At 43.0% G+C, this 22325-nt stretch overlaps 1 protein-coding gene and 2 long non-coding RNA genes across 7 annotated transcripts in view; 1 reads left to right on the forward strand and 2 right to left on the reverse strand.

The window, feature by feature from the left end:
- Positions 1-4647, reverse strand: part of LOC128350380 (uncharacterized) — a 43531-nt gene extending 38884 nt beyond the window's left edge. Inside the window, exon 1 of one of the 2 annotated variants that reach the window (XR_008319300.1) lies at positions 4565-4647. This is a non-coding gene — a long non-coding RNA (uncharacterized LOC128350380). Of the gene's footprint in view, positions 1-1948; positions 2011-4564 lie in introns of those variants that run through there. The other variant, XR_008319299.1, reaches the window with a different exon arrangement.
- A 660-nt stretch (positions 4648-5307) lies between these two features.
- Positions 5308-22325, forward strand: part of LOC128350378 (uncharacterized) — a 38756-nt gene continuing 21738 nt past the window's right edge. The window contains exon 1 of the long non-coding RNA XR_008319297.1: positions 5308-5379. This is a non-coding gene — a long non-coding RNA (uncharacterized LOC128350378). The remainder of the gene's footprint in view (positions 5380-22325) is intronic.
- Positions 18999-22325, reverse strand: part of UGGT1 (UDP-glucose glycoprotein glucosyltransferase 1) — a 118853-nt gene continuing 115526 nt past the window's right edge. For all 4 annotated transcript variants that reach the window (XM_053308613.1, XM_053308614.1, XM_053308612.1 and 1 more), the window contains 2 exons: positions 20686-20854; positions 18999-19923 (listed from right to left, as the gene is read on the reverse strand). In XM_053308613.1, coding sequence (XP_053164588.1) covers positions 19898-19923; positions 20686-20854 — 195 coding nt within the window. In that variant the 3' untranslated portion in view covers positions 18999-19897. The remainder of the gene's footprint in view (positions 19924-20685; positions 20855-22325) is intronic.

Genomic DNA, 22325 nt, shown 5'->3' on the forward strand with positions numbered 1-22325 from the left:
TGGGAGGGATAGTGCACCCACCCCCACCCTTAAAGCACCCCCCCGGTGCTGAACGTCGAACCACCCCCCCCCGGTGTTTGAACCAGTTCGGACTTCAGAGGCCCGTAAAAGGGCCTCCGAACAGGTTTGGGCACGTACCTAGTTAGCACCATACAACCATTTAGGAAGTGGGACTGTACTGCGTCAGTAATTTGTGGCAGATCAGCACAGATGGGATTCTACATCTCTAACTTTGGCACACCCACAAAAACTACTGCTCTAGACGCATGCATTAGCTTCCCCTATACATATACTTCAATTGTTTATACATATTATATATAAACAGATGAAACTCCCTTGTTCTGAGTCAGAACATTGGCCCTGCTAGCCCAGTTCTGTCTACACTGACTAGCAGTGGCTCCCCAGGGTTTCAAATGGGGTGGGGGTGGGGGATTCATTCACAGTCCTACCCGCCGCAGATGCCAGGGATTGAAACTGGGACTTCTGCATGCAAAGCAGATGCTCAACCACTGAACTCCAGTGACCAGCTATGTAGAAAACTGTTGCCTGAACAAGCCCCACTGCCTGGGACATCAAGACCCAAGTATCTGGCACTTAGTTGAAACAGCCCTCAAGACCGCCTTTCTCCTGTTTGCAAGTCACAGCTTTGTATTGAATCAAGTTCATGCTCTAGAACAGGACTGCACAACCAGGGGCGTATCTAGGGAAAATAACGCCTAGGGCAAGCACTGAAATTGCGCCCATGTCCAAACATCTGACACCCATATTTCAAATAACCTTACCATAATATCAGCTCAAAAATACAAGTTCAGACACTTTTAGGAGAAACAGGTTGTAAGCAACACACACATGCATACGCACATACAACCACACATGTGGCACATATGTGTCAGTTGCCTTTCCAAGGAAATGCAGCACATTCATGTGCTGAGCATGCTTCCATAGAGCTAAGCAGTGAAAGCTCTCTTTAGCAAATGCTGTGCCACCTCAGCACACCTCACTACAGGTTGCTGCCTCCAAGAAATTCAGGGATGGTTTTTTTCTGTCCACACAGCCTTTGGCTTAAAGGGAGATGGTTGCAATGGGAAATCCTAGGGGCCCCAAACAATCTGAAATTATCCAGCAGCTTACAATAGGCTTGGATCCAGCAGCCTGAATCAGGAAGAAGGTGGAAGTTGCAACTAGCCGCAGAACAGCGTGATATACGAATCAGAAAAATGGTGTGTGTGTGTGAGAGAGAGAAAGAATTTATAACAATAATCTACCAATTTTCTGTCTCTGCCACACTGCAAAGGTTTGGTAAAAGTTTGCTCCTGCCCCATCCCCTCAAGTTCCTGGGTCTAAAGGTCAAAACAAAACCCCCATTTCTATTGCACACATATTCCATTTCCCATCTATTGCTGTGACATATTGACTATTCAATGTGTCTTTGAAAAACAATTGTGTTCAAAGTGAAAAGGGAGTTGCATTGATTTTTTAAAAAAGACATTCTAAAATATAACTTTTTTAGAAGGCAAGGAAACTTGAGCAAATCTACTTGGGATGCGAACAGGCAATAAAAACCCAAGTACAACTCAGCTAAATTGAAGGGAATAATTTGCAGCACGTTAACCACTTATTTCAAAAGACAAGCCATTTCTCAGTATAGTAAGACTGCACAACACAGGGATGGCAATACACTGGGTGTAAATTCTTACAACAGTTTTTTTTTTTAAAGCACCACACAAGTTAATGGCAGGCACTTTCCAAGTTTGAAATCTCACAAACCTTATAATCTGATTGCTTGACAAACATGCAGATAAAGATAGAGCTCCGTATAGAGAATTAAACAGCATGCGAGTGAATATTTCCATTTTATTCCTTGCCTCTCCCCCCCACCCTTCAGTTTTGCCAGCTTACAAGGTATTAAACCAACATCGTCTTTTTAAGGGATGTTTTGCCCACTTACTTTTGTGCCATTTATATCTGTTTTTTCAATGCTTGGGTCCCTTGCCAACAACTTTACATTCTTCTGACTCCCTAGATCAGGGAAAAATCTAGACTTGGGTCTTGCAGAAGTCATTTGAGCATGTGCAGTGGCCATTTTTGTTTTCAGCAGCCTTTTTTTTTACTTTAAAAAATGGCCACCGCACATGCTCAAATGGTCCGTGAAAGGTCCTATCCATTGTCAGGCCTCACAGAAGCCTTTTGAGCATGTGCAGCAATCTCCAAAATGGCTGTCCAATCTCCAAAATGGCCAAAGATCAAAATGATCTTTGTAGGCCTGAACAGGCCTGAAAATCAGCCCAGGACGGGCTGCGGTGGTGATCTAAGAGGCCGGCAGGGGGAGGGGGAACCCTTGCACACACACACACACCCCGTGACCTTTAGGAAGCCCCCCCAAAGGGGCTATGGGTAATTTTTTATTTTATTTTTAAATCCGTGAATTTGGGAGGGAGTGGGGGGCAGCATAGCACTGGCACACACCCCCAATGGTGCCTAGGGCATGTGCCCTGGCTGCCCCCCCTAGTTTCACCTATGTGCACAACCTTGGTCCTCCAGCTGCTGTTGGACTAAAACTCTCAGCGTCTTCAGCCACAGTGGCCAATAGGAATGATGGGAGTTGTAGCTCAATATCTGCAGGAGGGCCAAAGTCTGGGTGCACACAGTCCACCTTCTTCCCATCTTATACAGGTTAAATATAGGTGAAAATAAATTCCAGGATGCTTTCCCTCTCCTCCCTACCCTGCCTCCCACATTTACATGTCAAACACAGTCAGTGCCTCCAGGCCTGGTTGCTTCTGAAGCCCTCCTTTTTGCTCTGTTGGTGCCTCTGATCCAGACCCCCAGCACAGGGTCAGGACAGCACTCTGCTTAATGTACCATGCAAGTGCCCTGTTTGGCAGTGCCTGTAGAGAGCAGCTCCGTCTGGTGCTCTGTTGCATGGGCATTTCACTTTACAGCCTTAAATAAACAAAAAAGGGAAAAGAACACACTAGATAGTGCTTTAGTGGTTGGAAGGTCGGGTCCTTCCACAATGAGCCTTTGAGGATTTGGTGTGATGCCTCCTTTTCCTTCCCGCTCCCTAGCTCCCCACCCTATACCTTTTCCAAAACAATTTTGATTTGTGGAAACAGCTTTCAGATAGATAGATAGATAGATAGATAGATAGATAGATAGATAGATAGACAGACTAAAAGCCAGCAGCTTGTGCTTGATAGCATGGCAACTATTTTCAAATCATTTTTTCTGCTTGCCGAGCACAGCTCTTGCTTTGATTAACTACATAAAGGGAGCAGGAACATTTATTATGCCATAACAGACAGAAGCAAGCAAAAGAGTCCTCATGCACCAGCTCTTTAGTTAGCTGAACTGATGAACACTGTAATCCTATGAACACAAACAGAGAAGACAGACCGATTGGACAAATTGGGGTTTGCTTCTTAGTGAATCATCATAGGACTGGGCAAGTACTGGGGAAGGGAAGGGAGTACTCCAAGGGGTAGCAAGGGATAGCAAGTGCTCTCCCTGAAATATTTACTGCTCCCCCATCCACCAGCAAAGTGTCAGACAATACAGTCATAATATATTATGGTCCTGTCGCTTGAATTAAATATGTTAAATGGCCTCCATTGTTTAAAGAAGCTTCATTCACTCACTCCTCTACCCCAGAACAAGCAGCAGAAGCCAGTACCACCAGATAGGTAGGAGACTCCTCTAGACTCCCAGGAGCCAGATCAATCCCTTAGCTTCCTTCCTAGCTAGGAACTGGACTGGGTGAGGTCATGTGTGCAAGGTCATCTCCCCTGCAGATTTCAGCTGGCCTGGTACCAATCTCTTTCCCCACCCCACTCTTTCCTGCCACATGGTCCTGGAGAGAAAGAGAAAACTAGCCTGGAAAGCCGACTGGAATGTTTGGCCTAATCTAAAATTACAGTAGGGATGTGCATGAATTGTGATTCCAAGCGTAATTCGTAACATGTCCCCTGGCCCTTTAAACAGAGGAGAGCAGCTGCCTACCTACTCCTCCACCACTAGCCGCCACTTTCTGAATCGGCAGCACTCCTACAAACTATCTTTGTGCGTTGGCGGCACTCTCCCCCAGCTGCCCCTGTGTGAAGCCAGCATGATGCTGACCATGTAAATGGCCTCCACACATGTGCAGAGGCCATGTGCATGTTGGCATCACATGGGGCAGCTGGGGAAGATAGTTGGGTAGGAGTGGCGAGCAGTGGAGGAACAAGTATGCACCTGCCCTCCTCCATTTTAAAGGGGTAGGGGATGTGTTACGAATCACGCTTTGAATCGCGATCCGTTCACATCACTAAAATACAGTTATTTTCTAAGATGAATCTGGCCTATTTTCAGAATATGTTTGATAATGTCAAGCAAGCAATCATGACAGTTTCAGACCTTTTCAGGAAACAAAATGCAAAAAAGGTACTTGGCTTCATGGGTACTGAAAAAAGTTGTTCAAGTATCTTAAGATGAAGAATATTGTAGACAGATTTGCTTCTTGTCACAACTACAGGTGTATTCTGCTTCATTAATAAGGTATACAAATGAACAACATTAATTACCTTACCTCTGTAAAATCCTTGCTCCCCCCAAAATGTTATTTACCACTTCTCTTGCTCCTCCAAACTAGTTGCTCTAGTCTAGAGTCACCCCTGGGCAGAGGAGGGAAGGAAAGCGAAGGGAAGCACACTTACAACTTAACCCTTCCACCTACACACACACACACACACACACACACACACACACCCTGCTCATTTTCTTTGTTAACATTTTGGAGGCTGAAACAAAATGTATAGCTCTTTTTACACTACATGTAATCAGGAATAAAAAGGAAGCAAACTAGCAGCAATTTAACATTTATCTTGCAAAGTAAAAATAAACAAGGCAATATTCAATCATATCCAAAACAGCCATATAAGTCTTCTGCGGAGGAGTGCTGCTTGTCAGAGGAGTGCTGCTCATCATGTGATAAACATGGTCATGTTTTCTGAAGTGTATTGTATTAATATGATGCAATTTCAGGCCTGATTTGAGGTTCTACAGGTAGGAGAAGGAACAAAAAATGTGTTATGTCCCCCAGTAGTTTTCTTCTTTCAAACTCTGAATTATAAATAATAGATTTGTGCACACAGTCCGACCCGACCCAATATCCGACCCCCAAAATGACAGAAAGAGTCAGGACTGGAGTCAGGATTGGGGTTGGACAGAAATATTTTAAAAGTGTTAAAAGTAACTGTAGATATTCACTGTGAACCCGGAAGAAAGCTAACATAAAACCTCAGAGTTGTAGGGGAAGTGAGGTAACATCAGAGAGTCCAAAGGGAAGTTACCTCACACCAAATAATTGCAAGAGAAACCTGGAAATGGCTGGGGGCTGCAAATGTGAGTGAAAAATGGAATACACACTTGGGGGAATTTTTTTAATGCTATGATATGAACATGCAGGCAGGCAGTTAGAGGGCAGAAGATAGATTAGATTCCCCCCTCAGCCACAATCACTTAAAAAAAAAACCAACCCTCTCACCACCACTTGGAGCTCTGGAAAGATCCAATTTCCCCCCAAAGGGGGTCTGAGAAGTCTGATCTGAACTGGCAGTTTTAAGTTTGGATTTGGACTCTTTAAATTTGGTAAAACTGGACATGGTCTGATTTTACCAATCTGATTTTGCACAGGCCTAACAAAAATGGCCAGTGTTAGGAGTTAGCCAGTGCTGGCGTGGTGCAAAGCGCTGGGCTAGATGGTCCATGGCAGACCCCTCAAGCCCTGGTGAAAAAAGATGGTGGCCATGGAAAGCCTCCCTCAAGCCCTTGGGGAACTTGTCATTGAATCAGCAGCTCTTTGGCAGCCATGCTGGTGACCTTCATCTTCCTTTGCCTATAATTGCATCCAATGACAAAGTAGTGGGAGCAAGAGCATTGCATTGTTGGTTAAAAAAAAAAGAAAAAAAAGATGACCATCACCAGTATGGCTGCCTCACCCCACTTAAAAAGGCCCACAAAGGGAATGAGCTGAAGGCCCCTCCCCCCTCAAACCTGGTGACAGCACTGATTGCAAGATGCACTTGGAAAAAATGTGTCCTTGCAGATATCAGAGTGCATTGGGAAGCAGATGGCAAAGGGCTGGGCCTTAACATATATTTCTGTCTGAGACAGAAGCACACCTCTCAAGACAAGCAACCGGTCCGTCCAAACAAACTAAATTCTACTTTTATGACAATGAAAGAAACCACTCTACTGTAGTCATAACTGTAAATGACCATGGCTTTCTCTCCGGCAAAGTCTTTCAGTATAATGGAATTTAGTTGGGGGCGGGTTCCATTTCAGCTGAATAAGTGGGCCATTAACTGCAGAAGGAAGCCCTTACAGCCTGTTCTAGACTGTCCGGACAGAATGCATAATTTTGCTAAAACGCAGAGAGAAAGAGAAATGGCTGGGTAATTATAAGATAATTTTGCTGGAACGATTCATTTCTTTCTGTGATTCAATGTGGGATGGTGGTGGGTAGAACTTTGTGTGAGTCCCTAAGCAAGGGACTGAAGGCTCCCATCTCAGACCTGCCCCTCCTTCCCATAGTGAAAGTGAACCACTTGCTTAGTTCCGCAATCCATAATTTATTTTCTTCATTAGCGTAGAAAGGGCTAGGAAAGCATCAGAGAGCATGGACTGGAGATTCTAGCAGAACAGATCTTGCTATATGACATCACACCTGTATGATCCTGAATCTGCACTGTCTGCTGGTCTTTTGAGTGTTACACCTACAAAAAGGGTTGCTTGAGGATCATGGGTAGGCTTGGTTTAGTGAGGCCCTTCAAACAATCATGGTTCCTAGACAAACACCCACACTCACAATGCTTGGTAATGGCACCAGCCATGCCTGGACCAGGGTCGCCTTGGAAATGGAATGGCCTGGAGCTTGCTAATTTGCTAATGATTGCATCACCTTTATTCATGCTGAGACTGTACACTTGTACGTTAAAATTGGCTTTCTTTACACAAAAAAACATCCTAAGTCTTTCTTCCAAAGGAAACTAAAGGCTTCCTCTCACCATTCAGAGAAGAGTTTGTAAAACAGAACTTCGGATTCACCTTGCATATTCCAGAAAGGAATGGAGGCCAAAGGTGCTTATGAGATTGCAATTATGCTGCACTTATTTTTATGGATCTGATATTTATGCTGGCACTTTCTCATTTCAGATGAATACCAGGAAAGTGGCAAACTACTCTTGAATGTAATCAGATGGCCCCTATCTCTTCCCTAGCAGTGAATGTTCATAGACACAATTCTGGGGGCATCTGTGAAACACAAATACTGCACATTTCCTGTACAGAGGCCCAATTTTGATAGAGATCACTAAGCACCCATTGCCTTTCTAATTCTCCGTAAGTTAAATGTCATTTCAAACCACATGGAACAAATGTGTTTCCCAATTTAAAAACACTGCTGGGAATCATAGTGAGGGAGAGGAATTCAACAGTGCAAGTCCTCCACCTACAGGTCTTATTTGGTCTACAACCGTTTTTAAAAGGACAACACACAAATCTGGTACATTGACTCTGACGGACAGGGTGGATGTGTAAATTACTGACATGCTATGCCAATCTGATCAAAATGGCTGTTTATTACGAAGAAAAATAAAGATAGAAAGGAAAGGAAAGGAAAAATAAAATAAAATAACTGGACTAAGCCCTCTGACTCAGAATCTTCACCTCATACATATTTGGGAGCATTCCTTGTTACTTTGCATGTTCTAGGCCTGAGTTGTTCTACTGAAAATAGATTGCAGGGATAAACTCCAGTGAACCTTGGCTCAAATCAGTTTCTAAAGCAAAGCCCGCTGTTTCAGTGGATAGCAATGCTTTATTTTAAAATGAGAATATACAAAGGTTTAGCTTTGTTGTTTCAAAAATAAAATGATCAGTATCATGTTAACTATATATCATTAGAAACATTCTGAGTCTTCCTATTCATTAGTCTTTCTATTACCTCTGTGCTTTGCAGGGAAAATGTGCAAATGCAAATGGTTTTAGTGTAGCCATGAGCAGTGAAAGCAGTCGGTGATGCACTTGCAAATGATGGCTGACATCCTAACGAAGCGTGCACATTAGGAGGCATCGCAGGGATGCGACAGGGGCATTCACACAACCCACCCCATCCAGTCCTCCTCTGTGTGTGCTGCTGAGTAAGCACTCTGAGGGTCAGCAGTGTGTTTTCTTTCTTACAGAGCATGACTGGAGTGTGGACAGAGCTTGGAAGTTTGGCCCACTTGTACAACAGTGCTCACAGAGGACAGGGGGAGTTGCGTGCAAGCCCCCATCACAATCATGCAGAGCCTCTTAACACATGTGCCCTTTTTGTTAGGATATCAGCCACTGATGTGTGTGACAGAGATCAAGTGGGTGGAACTAAAGGCTCATCCCTGCTCAGCATGTATGTGGAAGTACACAAAAGGAATGGAAATAGCTAAAGGGGAAACCATCATATGGCCAAATGACATAGCCCAAATACTGTGCATGTTTACACAGAAGTAAGCCCAATTGTTGAAAACCTCACAATCGAGTGATGGATGGGGCTGTGATTGGCTGAATGAATGCCTTGAGGGAATGATGGTGTACAGAATAACAGAATTCCAAATGATGGGGAAACCATGCTTGAATTAGAAGATTTCACACAATTTCATGCAACGGAAGAAGTTGCAAAAGCTATGAAAGACGCATATTTCAGTATTTAAACACATCTGTAAATAATGGACTGGGATAAGGCATTCCAAGGGGCAAGCAGCGCAGTATCTTCAAAAGTGGTGCACCTTTCGCTGCAATATCTAGTTATGATTACATGCTGCTAAGGGCGTGTCTACAGGGCACTAAGGGTACACTTGTAGCTACCTTTCAAACATCTGTAGGGTACTTCCACGTTAAACTTCAATTCTACACTGCTCTGACTGGCACCTCAGTGGAGAGTAAACCAGGGACTCTCAAATTGGTCTCTAGATGATGTTGGACTATAATTCCCATCTTTGTGGCTTGGGTGACAGAAACTGCAGTCCAACATCTGGGTACCCATGTTTGAGAACTCCTCGAGTAAACTATAATAGGCCATCTCTGCTTTATCTGTAGGCTGACAAAAAAGGTCGTGGCCATCTCACAGTCCCATTAAGCATTAACAGCATATGGGGACTCCACTGCCTTTCAGAGAGCACAGTGTAACTATCTCTATCCAGGAACAATACAGCATAGTTAAATTCTGCTCCTGAACCATTTGCAGTCTTTTTCACGCAAAGAAAACAGCAATAAACCACAACTGGGTTTTCCACCAGTCATTTAACACCATAGCACTGATGGGAAATCAGTAAGAGCACATCCCACAGCTGTTCCAGCAATAAACCAGCAGTAAAGCACCAGGCATATTTATTTAATACATTTATATCTTGCCTTTCAAGTGAAATACTCTGCAAAAGTGGCTTAAGTTAACAACATAAAAACAGCAAATTAAAACAAACTTAAATTAAAATTAAATTAAAATTAAAACAAACTGAAAACAATTTCAGTTCTCTGTTACTGAAGACTGCCAAGAGAGAACAGAACATCAGAAGCCTTTTTTCACATGCAGTAGGCTTCTAAAACCGGGGTGTACAACATGTGGCCCATGGACACATTTCCTGCAAACTGCACAGCATAGCCAGCTTTAGGGCTTGGGAGCATTCTGCTCCTCTTCCCGTGCTGACTGGCGGCTGCTGTGCACTAATTCAGAGATAGGGCTGTGCACGAACAGAGGTTCATGCAGTGATCTGGCACCATGAGGAGGGGAGCAGCCAGTGGAATCTTTAAAAAAGAAGAGAGGGGTCTGCTCTCTGCTGCCACATGCAGCTTCCTGCTGCGACTGCGTTGCGCCCAAAAACCCATGCGTGGCACCGGCATGCACATGGCATCTGTGCACACGTGAGCACCATTTGAGAGAGCCAGCGTGGTGTAGTGGTTAGAGTGCTGGACTAGGACCGGGGAGACCCGAGTTCAAATCCCCATTCAGCCATGAGACTTGCTGAGTGACTCTGGGCCAGTCACTTCTCTCTCAGCCTAACCTGCTTCACAGGGTTGTTGTGAGGAGAAACTTAAGTATGTATTACACCGCTCTGGGCTCCTTGGAGGAAGAGCGGGATATAAAATGTAAAATAAAATAAAATAATAATAATCAGTTCATGCTCATCCCTAGAGATACGGGGAGGCCATTCAGGCCACCCAGCTTAGAAGACAGGCCAGTTTAAGGGTTCAGGAGCACTTCTGTTCTTATGTTGCATAGTGGCTGGCTGCTGCCATCCACCAGCTCCAAGATATGGGGGCAAGGGTTGCTCACTGAGTCATTGGGCCACATGCCGTGTTTAGTGGGATTTAAATTCCAAGGTAAATATGTCTAGAATTGCAGCCTTAAACTATCAGTGCTAAAAGCAAGGTAATTCAATGGCTCCTTAAGTGTTTGGCCCAACCCCTGGACAAATCCCACAACCATGAGCCCAGAAAGATCAGCCCACCAGGTGAGCTCTTGCCCTCAGAGTAGCTTGGCTGTCTGTGCTCCCATTCAAAGCAAAATTTCACTACAGATCAGGAGCAGCATGTGTATGACAAAATGGTCATCTATACCACCCAAATAATTCCCACCCCCAAGTTTGTTCAAGCACCAATGACACTTGTATTTTTCACAAGTGGTGGTGGTGGTGGGGCACTCATTTTAAGACTGTGATCAAAATCATTAGCAATCCACACTTTTGGCTGGTCTTGGTCTCCAAACCAAAACTGTGACTGCCTCCGCGCCATGCGGGTTCACCTGAGCATAAGGCAAAAAAAACCCTCGTCAGTTGCCAGTTAGCCACAGGCCCAAATACCGCAGCTGAGGAGCATTTGAGAATCCTACTGCCACCGTTCCCTGCTTTGAAGCAGCCGAGTGAAGGGGTGGAGCATCCACCTTGGCTGCCACTCCACCAAGGTGCCTCAGACGAGGATCTCCCTGCTTCGAAGCCGTGGAGGGGAAGCCTTGAGCAGGCCCATTCCATCCCAGACCCTCCCCTGCTACAAAGTAAGGGGGAAGTGTGGAATATGCCTGTTCAGCTGCCACTTGGCTGAAGTAGCCCAGGCTCCATGGCACAGCAACAGCTGAGGACCCTCCCCATTTCCTTTCCTCACTCTGAAGCAACAAAAGGAAGCAAGGAGGAGCCAGAGTGTAACCGTTTGCCTGGCACTCTGCCATGGCAGCTGAACAGGCATACTTCATATATCCCTCTCCCACCCTGAAGCGGTGGTGGGGAGTGTAGCCGGCTTGGCCCTACGTGTTGAAAGCTCTCAGTATCTTGGCCACACAACAGTCAAAGAACCCCTAGCCTTTTTCCCAACCCCAGAGCCAGGGATTATCACCTTCATTCAGTCTGCTGGGCTGTGCAGTTCAGTGGCACATTTTGCTGTGCTGTAACCTGCAGTGGAATGGCAAGAGCAAAACAGGACCTATCACATTGACAAAGGATACTATAAATGTTGGCTTTAAAAAGTTGCAGCAAATTTTATTTAGTTCATATTTAGTGAATGTTGATGCAACATTTCTGGTTACTTTCACAATGGAACCCACTCAGTTCTGGCAAAGGTTTAGGCCATAGCTCAGTGGCAGAACAGCTGCTTTGCAAGCAGAAGGCCCCAGGTTCACTCCCTGGCATCTTGAGGTAGTGTTGGGAAAGACTCTTGCCTTGAAGAAGCTGCTGTCAGTCAGTGTAGACAATACTGAGCTAGATAGACCAATGGTCTGACTCAGTATATGGCAGCTTCCTATGTTCATTTCAGCCTACACAAAAAATTTGATTGGTGCATCACTGTTCTAGAAAAACAAATCATCAGTCCCTTAATTTAAGTTATATAACCTGAGCCGAAGAAACCAGACACAAACTTTTTTTATTCTATTTTTTTCAAAGAGAAGTGATGAAAATACTTTATTGTGTTGAGCAGACCTGGGAGAATCAATTGTAAAGCCATTTCTGATAACATTTTGTAGTCACTGAACATTTTGTACATCAACAGGTATCTTTTACGCATCATGGTATTATTGAATAGGAAGAAAAAGCAAAAGCTATATAGATCCCTTAAAAATCTTTGTCTGTAGAATTTTATGTCCAATAGCTAGCTAACAACTGTTTAAAAAAAAGAAGTTATGTTGTGAAAGAATAGCTGAAACCAAATCACCCACTTTAAAACATTCACTGTGAGAGGTAGCAGAAATTACTGCAACGAGAACAATTTCAAAACCAAGTTTGGAAAACTGATACATCATTTAAAAGACTCTCCTTAGCACTCTAGCAACATGGAAAGGGGTCTGTCTCTCTTTGCAGTTATGGTACTCTATTTGGCACTCTGTTGGTGCTATAGAAACAATAAAAAAATAATACTGTAACAGTCTCCATCATTATCTAACTGAACTTAATTATATCCAATTATTGGTTGTTTTCCAGGAATAATAAGTAGGTAAGATTAGAAGTGAGCCTACTTGAGTAGTTTTTATTCTCAAAGTAATTCAAGTTCCCATTATAGAAAGCACAATTCTTCTATTAAAAGACAAGAGGTTGACTGGCCAAACTGAGGAATTTACAATTACCATGAGCAGAAACAAGGCAGAAACATTAGGCACTTGCATACTGTAGATCAGAGGTTTTCAAACTTGGGTCCCCACCTAGATGCTGTTGCTGTATAACTCCCATCATCCTCAGCAACTATGGCCAGTCATTTTTACTGTGGATGATGAGAATTGTACTCCAACATCATCTGGGGACCCAAGTTTGAGAACCCCTGATAAAGATCAAATTGCTCAATGCAGCTAGTCCAGACCCCTTAGTTTTGCTGTTCATCTCACCCTGTCCATGATGGACTTAACCTGCCCTACATAAAAGTCTGATGGGCTCTCAACTGGTCCAGCTATCCAAGAGTGTTGGTGGGCGGGTGGTTGTTTTCTTAATTTCCCCCTCTATGTTCAGGATGCTTGCTTTTTATCCTGGAACCTTCCCCTATGTGGACTTCTTATCAGCTTACCCCACCAGCTTGAATGCCAAACTTCACTGGAATCTTTCCTCTCTCAGGCCCTAATTCCTATCCCCCCACCAAGTCTCCCCTGTGGTCATTTTGCAGATGCTTTGGTATTTGTCTTCTTGGTAGATGAAGCTACTCAGAGAGATGTTTTAAGTATAAATTACGTGTTTTAATTTATACAATACCACTAACTATTCTTCAGCAAATATTTATCTGAGGGCAGATCATCACAACTAGTCCACCACCCTGACAAGGGTAGAGGAGTTGTAGTATAAGGGGGGAAAGTCACATTGCCTATCCTGAGAGAAGCATGAGCTTGCCAGTTTAAAAAACATTGGTTTCAATTTTCTTTTACTTCCATTTACTTGACACTCGAGCAAACTCACACACATAACTGGAATATATGTTCTGTTGAACATAAAAGAATCCTCTTTAAGAAGCTTAATAGGCACATAAAGCTGTCTCAATAGCTTCAGCCAGTTTAATAAATCGCTTTCAAAATGCCTTCATTTTTTTAAAAAAATGTACAGCAACATTATACTTTATGCTCCATTGGTGGTACATATTTCAAGAAACTGAAGTCCAATTTTTTAAAAAATTTCAAATTATGTTACCTCCAAGCTCACAAAATAGCTAGAAAATTACACAAGTTTCTTCTGTAATTAAAGAATTATTCACTATTAGAGGTTCAGCATAACGCTCTGATTAGGACATTGATCAATCGTCACATTGCATTACATATACCATATTTCAGAAGGTAAGTGTGTATTCCTCATTTACCATCAGCCCTCCGTACATTCCCACGAGTTGTGCAGTACAGATAAAAAGTTGTATGCCAGCTGTATGATCTTATCTACAAGTTGGACAGACCTAATCCTGAGACAGTAGAGCATGCTTAGTGATCTGCATGACCAAGTATTGATCAGAAGGGCAGTCAAGAGTGAAGTGAAAAAAATATCTACATTGTACAGAGAACATAAGATGTGGTGCAGTTATTTGTACCTTTATAAAACTGAGATAAATTCATTTCTGTTGAGCAGATGTTGCCCATTCCAGGTTACTTAGACTGTGTTTCCCCTGCCCCCTTTTCTATATGGAGAAACTGAAGGATGCCCCTCTCCTATTTCGTAGGTCATGACAGATTATTTTTGACGTGCACTATATATTTGACCAATAAGCAGACTATAGACCATGTAGCACCTCTTTGAGAATGGTACAAAGCAGTGCTCGGGGTATCCTGTCTTGAGGCATACGGTTGGGCTGAATGGCTCCCTGGCATCCCTTCCAAATCTATGAAAGGGATTCTATGAATTGCTGGAAGACTATGATTGTTACTTGACCAAATGGAATCTTTGCCAATGTGATTATATTTAATGTTATGACCACCTCTCTCTCTCTCTCTCTTTGCTGCTAGTGACGGATGTTAACAGGTACTACAATCTGGCCTCTCCCCTCTTTCTCTAGGGCCAAGGCTTTTTATGATTTGGAAGAAAATATACATAAACTATTTAGTGGACAGCAGCATTACAAGTGATAGACTCTTGGCCAGTATATTCTGGCACTCTTTGGACATTTTAAAGTTTAAGTAGGCCTGGAAAACTGATAACACCACATGACTAGTGCAGAATTAAAGTGCAAGTGCTGGGGCAATTAAATTATGCTCAGTATCATGCAAGAGTGGGGAGATGGCTGGGAAGCCTATGAAGAGCCATGTTTTCACCAAATACTCTGAGAATCTGTGAAGTTGGCCAGTTTCTAACTAACTGGTATGCCTTATCTCCTCAGGATACAATTTGGATTTCAGAAGGGGCAGAAGTGTCTGCTGCCTCCTTTCCAAAAGTAGCAACCCCCAGCTTTAGTTTATGTTTCCCTGTCCTCTCACCACAACATAATTTCACTCACATTCAATAAGAAAGGGACACATCACTTCATACAACGAGAGGAAAAGGAACATTTTGACTTGCCATAGATTCCCATCACTCTGGAAGTCCAGAGGGCAATCTTTATGACTCAGAATACACTTCCTCCTGTTTGGGGGGAAAGGTCAGTCTTCTGACTTCGCTATGGGGTGGGAATCTCCTCTCTTCCTAACCAGAACTGGAAGAGCAGACAAACTCCACCCTACCAGTAGAAAATAAACATAACTGGAAATACAATTTTGTCAGTCACGGAGATGGGAACCAACATGGGAAAGAGCAAAGGAGGAAAACTCTCTCTGAGGCCCTACTTATTTACCACATGTGTGCCTGAGTTTAGGATGATCCTTATTCAGGCATACATGTGGGGAACATCAGAGAATTATGAAAGCTGTACAACTTTTCTTGGACATTCAAGCCAAAGAAACCAGCTCCCCTGTCCCAGAGGCACTTGGTCTATTTTATTTTTTTCACACAAAAGTTAAAAATAATGTAGATGTCAGGACCATCCTAAGAAGGCTCGACAAAAATCCAGAAGAATAAATGCAGGCCTGTTTGAACTTTTCTGGATGTTTTGCTTTCCATTGCTTTGGCTGGATCAGCAATGGTCTGAATTGGAAAAGGATGAGTTGGGAACTAGAGGAAGAACACTAGCAGCAGCAGTGTTTGTGCTTGGAGTGGCTTATAGGAGTAGCTCCTGAAAGCAAGATTTTGATTTGTGCACCACTTGTGTCCTTTCTTCCAATTTCCATGCTCCTTAAGAAAGAGAACCTCCCCTATTAACTTTGCCACCTTTAGATCCCCTAGCCTCTTTGGTGACTAGCTGCTTAACCCATTCCCAGAAACTGGCTTTGCCAGCTCTATAGATAGGGTAGGAGGAGCTGGAGTGCTGAATCTGACTCGCGTGTGGATTACAGAGAATCTCAACATCCTGTCCATTCACTACCTTTGTGCAACACAAGGGGACAGGTTCATGTGTGGATTGGTAACTGGTTGAAGGACAGGAAATAGAAGGTAGGAATAAATGGACAGTTTTCACAATGAAGTAAAAAGTGGGGTCCCACAGGGATATGTACTGGGACCAGTGCTCTTTAACATATTCATAATTAATCTAGAAATTGGGATAAGCAGAGAGGTTGACCACATTTGCACATGTTACTAGACTATTTAGGATAGTGAAATCCAAAACAGGTTGTGAGGAGCTCCAAGAGGTTATCTCCAAACTGGGTGAGTGGCAGTGTTTTCTCTAACTTTTTTCCATCTCTGTGCGGAATGAGTTTTGTTTTGGGTGGCAGTATCAAGGCAGTGTGTGCGCACATGCATGCAGAGTGTGGCCTTCCTGATTCAACCTGAGCAAGATCTAAAATTAACTGAGTGGACATAAAAAAATATGTGAGTGCACACACGTGTGCACACCTTAGAGGGAATGCTGGGTGACAAAATGGCAAAGGCAGTTCAACGTAAGCAAGTGGAAAGTGATACAACTTGGGGCAAAGAACCACAACTTCACATATACACTGATGGGGTCTGATCTGTCACTGACTGACAGATCAGACAGCTCATTGAAAGTGTTGGCTCTGTGTGATGCAGCTGTGAGAGGGGCAAATTCCATGCTAGGGTCATTAGGAAAGGGGTTGAAAATAAAAATGCTGATACGATAATGCCCTTATACAAGTCTCTGGTGCGACCACATTTAGAGTACTGCGTACAGTTCTGGTTATCATTATCTTAAGGAGGACATTGTAGAACTGGAGAAGTTGCAGAAGAGGACAACCAAATTGATCAGGTGCCTGGAGCACCTTCCTTATGCTACAGCAACTGGGGCTATTTAGTTTGGAAAAGAAGAGACTATGGAGAGGCATGATAGTGTATAAAATTATGCATGGAGTAGAGAGACATTTTTCTCCCTCTCTCACAATGCTAGAATCAGGGGTCATCCCATGAATCTGAAGCTTGGGAAATTTAGGACTGACAAAAGGAAGTACTTTTTCACATAATGCATAATTTATCTATGGAATTGCCTGCCACGGGATGCGGTCATAGCCACTACATTGGATGGCTTTAAAAATGGGCTTAGACAAATTCATGGAGGACAGGTCTATCAATGGCTACTAGTCTGATAGGCCACATCAAGTCCCAGAGGCAACATGCTTCTAAATACCAGTTGCAAAGGAGCAACAGCAGAGGGAGAGCATGCCCTCAGCTCTTGGCTGTGGTCTTCCCAAAGGGTTCTGGTGGGCCACTGTGTGAAACAGGATGCTGGACTAGATAGGCCTTGACCCTGATCCAGCAGGGCATGTTCTTAACACAGAGTAGGCTGTAAATCCCCCTTCAGGAGCTACAGCTCAGGCATCAGATTGTCCCATATGGTGTACAGCAACCTCCCAGGAAGCCACCCACTTCCTTTCCAGCCATAACTTTTCCTTTGCATACTGCCTAGCCATGGAAATGAGCTGGAGAGCTGGTGCCTCAGTTTTGGAAACCTGATCTAGCCCTCTCCCAGCTGCAGTGGGGAGGGTGTCTTGCTTGTGAAGCAGCTGCCCCCATCCCAATCCACAATTCCTCTCCCAGTTAGGAGAGCAAGGGGCACGAGTCTGTGCCAAAGCAGGGGCTTGCTCCCAATGACACAGCTCAGGGGATTAGGAGTCAGTAGGACCCCCTGCTAACTGAGTAAAGTGGTGATTCTCTTATATTTAGCAGAGGGAGAGCAGTTGGCTCTATCTAACCATAGCACAGGATCCCTCCAGTGGCTGTTGTTGGTGTTTTTAGACTGTGAGCTCTTTGGGGACAGGGAACCATCTTATTTATTTATTTGTTTCTTTTCTATGTAAACTGCTTTGGAAACCTTGTTGAAAAGTGGTATATAAGTAGTCGTAGTCGTGGCAGGGAAGGAGAAGCGGGGAGAAACTTTCTTGCCAGCCTAAAATACTCTTTTAAAATGTCCCTCCCCAAGTGTCTCCCCCAGATTGGTTCCTAATTGGGGCAGTGAGAAATGGGAGAAGTGAGTGCTTTGTGGGGGACAGGGGGGAGGGCAAATAGACTGAGCTTGGAGTCTAAATCACCAGGAGTCTAAACAACCCTATTGCCTAGCTATAAGGTGGGGCTGGTCTGGGAGGGAAAGGATTTCCTCCCACTAGTGAAGTCAAAAGATTGAACTTATCTCTTGACCAGGAGGATGTGTTTTTCAGGTTGTAAAGGCTGCCTGCTTGACTCTGAGGGAAGAAACAAATAACACAAAAATTGAAGTCACACTTTTGCTTCTAAGTAAGTCTGCCCATCTGCAACACATTTAAATGACTTTTGCCTAGAAATATTTGCTAGAATCTATTTCTGCTTTAAAACAAAGTGCTATGCTTCAGACTTCAGTACTCCTGCAGGATTTTTTTTCTACGCAGCAGAACAAACTGTGCAGTTTCTTCGGCATTCTAAAGAGAAAGACTAATCTAAAAATAGTTTCACGAAGTTAAAATGAACTTGAATAAATATCTAGACATTGGGTTTAGAAGAAAAGCTGGTCAATAGCTGTAATTATATGAACTCATAATAAAAGTATGAATGCAAAACTGACATTCATAATTCCCTTGTTTGTGGGTGAGAACTGAGGGCCTCTTCTTAAAAATGTAGGATTTGGTATGATCTGTAGAGGCAAGACTTCTGTCATGGCAGAATCTATCACCACCAACTGATTGGCTTTAATCCTTCTGGCCAGGGAAATTTTTATTAAAAAGCAAACACTTCTCATGGTGATTTGACAAAGACGTCACAATCACCAGGAGTTGCTTCAGCTCATCAGGCATAGGGAACATTTGCACGGAAGCAGCTTGTTCCAAATGAAAGGCAAAAAGGTTTGATTAGACACAAAGAACTAAAGAAACTCCAAGATCACTCATCCTCCAGAGATCTTTATAAAGAGCACAATCTGTTCTCTGCACCTGAAACAGTGAATTCAAAAACATGTGAACAAAAGAGGAATCCACTGGCAATTTACAGCAAAGAGCCTAATAAGGACCTGAGAGAGGAGAGTTAGAGAAAAGGTCTAGGAACGCTAAGGCTTTATTGACCTGACATCACACTTATCTTTGAGAAAAATAAACTTATGAAATTTACATATTCAAAAAGTTTCCACAGATTTGCATAAACCAAGTACATTCATGAAAAGACAAAAATCACAAAAGTCATAATGCCCTAATAATTTTGCAATCTTCAATAACTTTGAGGGAAGATATTCTCTTTAAAAAAAAAAAAAGTTGGGTGCCACACACGGTTTGCTTCATTAAAATATACATTTATTTGCAAATGTATATTTCTGAAGTCTGCTGACTTGCTCTGACATTTTGTTTTACAATGAGTTAACACTTCTGATATTCACAATGTCTCATTTTAAATAAAAGAATTTCAGTTCTTATACCAGAATCAAGGGTGTCATTAAAAAATAAAGAATCCATTTGACATCTGCAACTGTGTCAGTCAGTCCAAGGCATGAAACCAAGCCCTGTTTAAACCTGAAAAAGTTGGCTCTGCCTCAAACCCTGAAAATGAGACAAAAATGCCTAAGTAATACTCTCAGAGTTTTGCCCACTCTCCGAGTAGCGCCCTGGGCTCTTGAGAAAGATAGAGGCAATGATCAGAATCTTGATGACCACTTGTGTACTCTGCCAAAAGCTAGATGAAGAAACTTTTCAGTGTACTTCAATTGTTAGCAAAATTCTGCATTCTTCTGTGGGCTCTTCCATCTCTTGCAGGTGCAAATAAAACCAGTTACACTCGTTCCAATCATCCAGATCCTATTCCATTTGCAGATATCAACTCAATCGCAATATACATCACCCCCTGCCTTAGTTTACTCAGGAGTTTTGCAAGTATACTAGAAAAAAAACTAGCATTTGATAGAAAAATTGTCTATGAAATAGTCTCACTTGGTTTGTTACTATGGATCATAATTCCGTATGTGCTGCCGTATCTGTAGAAAAGGAGAGGAAGAAGAAAAAAATAATCAATAGAAAAGTCACATGTAGAGATAGGATAACTGTCTGCTCTTTTGCAGGGACCTGGCTTAAAGCCAAGATGACATCTTGCCAGAGGGTCAAAATAGCTGAGGGACTGACTGCCAATCCTTTTGGTGCCCTCCTTCTGAATAAGCAACTCTCATCCTCAGTATGGGGGGAAAATGTCCAGGCACTTAGCAGGATTCTGCTGTCCATGGCTAATATGGTACTTTCCATTGCAAAGCCAGAGGCTTGCAGATAGCAGAAAGCATAGCAAGCAAAGTGATAATTCGCTGCTGCCTGGAGCCGAGGACATCTCTGATTGGGTTATCCTTCCCACGTGCTCCCAGGCAGGACTAATTAAAAAGTGTTACTAGCCTTAAGAGCCCAGGACGGATAACCCTGCCTAGTTCTTTTAGTCCTGCTGCGCTCCTAGGCAGATCTGGGTGTAAACTTGTGGGTGTAAACTATTTCAGAAGCAAAATTCACAAGCATTGTCAAGAAACAAAGTAAGCAACAGTCCTACATTTTCTTTTCCATGGAACTCAGGTTTAAATGATCACAACATCAGAAGAGTGTTGTTGTTTTTTCTCCATTAGGCCTTCAAATGGTCCCAAGTGAGCTTCTGTTCCCCAGGAAATGGGTAGACAGCAGCTCTGGTGCCATTTCACACTGTCAGCATGCCCAGATGTGCAACAGCTGCCTCTTAAAGTAGCAATGGGGGTGGGGAGAACTACCTTCTTGATTTTGTTGTTTTGTTTCATTTGTTGTAAAAAGTGTTCCTGATGCTTTCGCTTGATGGAAACGATTGAACAGCTGCTTAATTTCTTGATCATAGTCCTGCCACTCAGGGACAATCCTCATAGCTGCCTGAAGTTTCGGCTCTTTGGTCATGGGGTTGTTGCACTGCAATATAATGGCAGAAGTCAATGAAAATAAATGTGTGGACATTCATCATACAAGAAGAAAACGTACTCAGCAGTGCCTCTGTAATTCAAGCCCCAAATGTGATTGGCCATGAAAACTATACTGTAATTCTCTTTGAATTCCACTATTACCATCATCAAGGATTACTGTTTTTCCAGAGACTAAACAAACTTTACGGCATTCCATGAATTCAGGAAATGGGTCTGAAGACTCAGAACACTGTCAACATCCAAAAGCTTAATTGTTATACCTTAAAGTTTAAAAGAAGCACATTATAATCAAACTATAGTAAGAAGTTTGCCCACAGATTCACTCAAATAGAAAACTGTCTATTCCATACTTTAATGTTACAACACTTATAGATTTTGTATGCAATGTGTAAATAACATGCAAATTTCATTTGTATGCAATGCTATGCCCAAGCATATACGATACACAACTGTGGAGCGCTTGCTACTAGTATCAATTTTAAGGCCGTCACAATGCAGCACTACACACTTCCAGTCCCCAGGCCAGTGTCTGGAGATGACAGTAGGTGGCCACCCCTTATCCAAGTGATTAATACGATAAGTATTTATATACCACTTTTAAATCAATGTTCCCAAAGTGGTTTACATCAATATGGTATGATATGATATAAATAAATAGGCTCCCTGTCCCCAAAGGACTCACAATCTAAAAACAGAAATGTAAGATACGACACCAGCAACACTGGAGGAATGCTGTGCTGGGGATGGATAGGGCCAGCTGCTCTCCCCCTGCTAAATAAAGAGAATCACCACCTTTAAAAGGTGCCACTTTGCTCAGTTTGCTTTTTTTGGGGGGGGGATGAAAGCAATACAAATGGCAAAGAACAGTTCTACTGTTTTTACTGTTTACAGCAAGGGTAGACAGCAGGGTGCATTAGGATGTACTGGTAGATCTCTAGGCAGTTTGGAGTACTGGCCTGTTTAACAACAGGAACAACAAAAGGCTTCAATTCTGAGTGATGCTATTACTACAGATCACAGAGTCTAATTTAGTTATAGATTTGTACTTGTTTATGTGGGTAATCCCAGGCAATGTTCTCTCTAATTTTTTTCAACTGTGTGCAGAATGAGTTTTGTTCTGGGCGGCATAATCAAGGCACTGTGTGTGGAGATGCATTCAGAGTGGAGCCTTCCTGATTCAACCTGAGTGGGATCTAAAATTAACTGAGCGGACATTAAAAAATATGTGAGCGCACACATGTGCGCATGCCTTAGAAGGAACACCGATCCCAGGATATGGCTCATGGGATGCAGTTGCTTTTTTACGCGTGGTGAACCTCTAGGTTCTAGTCAAAGAAGCAAAGAAAGTAGATTCTGCATGCCTGAAGTTTGTCCACAATATGATAAATACATATATACACACATTTATAATACATGAACACATTTAAATATGACTAGGTTCTGGCATGTCTACCACTTCC

The sequence above is a fragment of the Hemicordylus capensis genome, chromosome 3 (genome assembly GCF_027244095.1).
Source record: "Hemicordylus capensis ecotype Gifberg chromosome 3, rHemCap1.1.pri, whole genome shotgun sequence".
NCBI lineage: Eukaryota > Metazoa > Chordata > Lepidosauria > Squamata > Cordylidae > Hemicordylus > Hemicordylus capensis.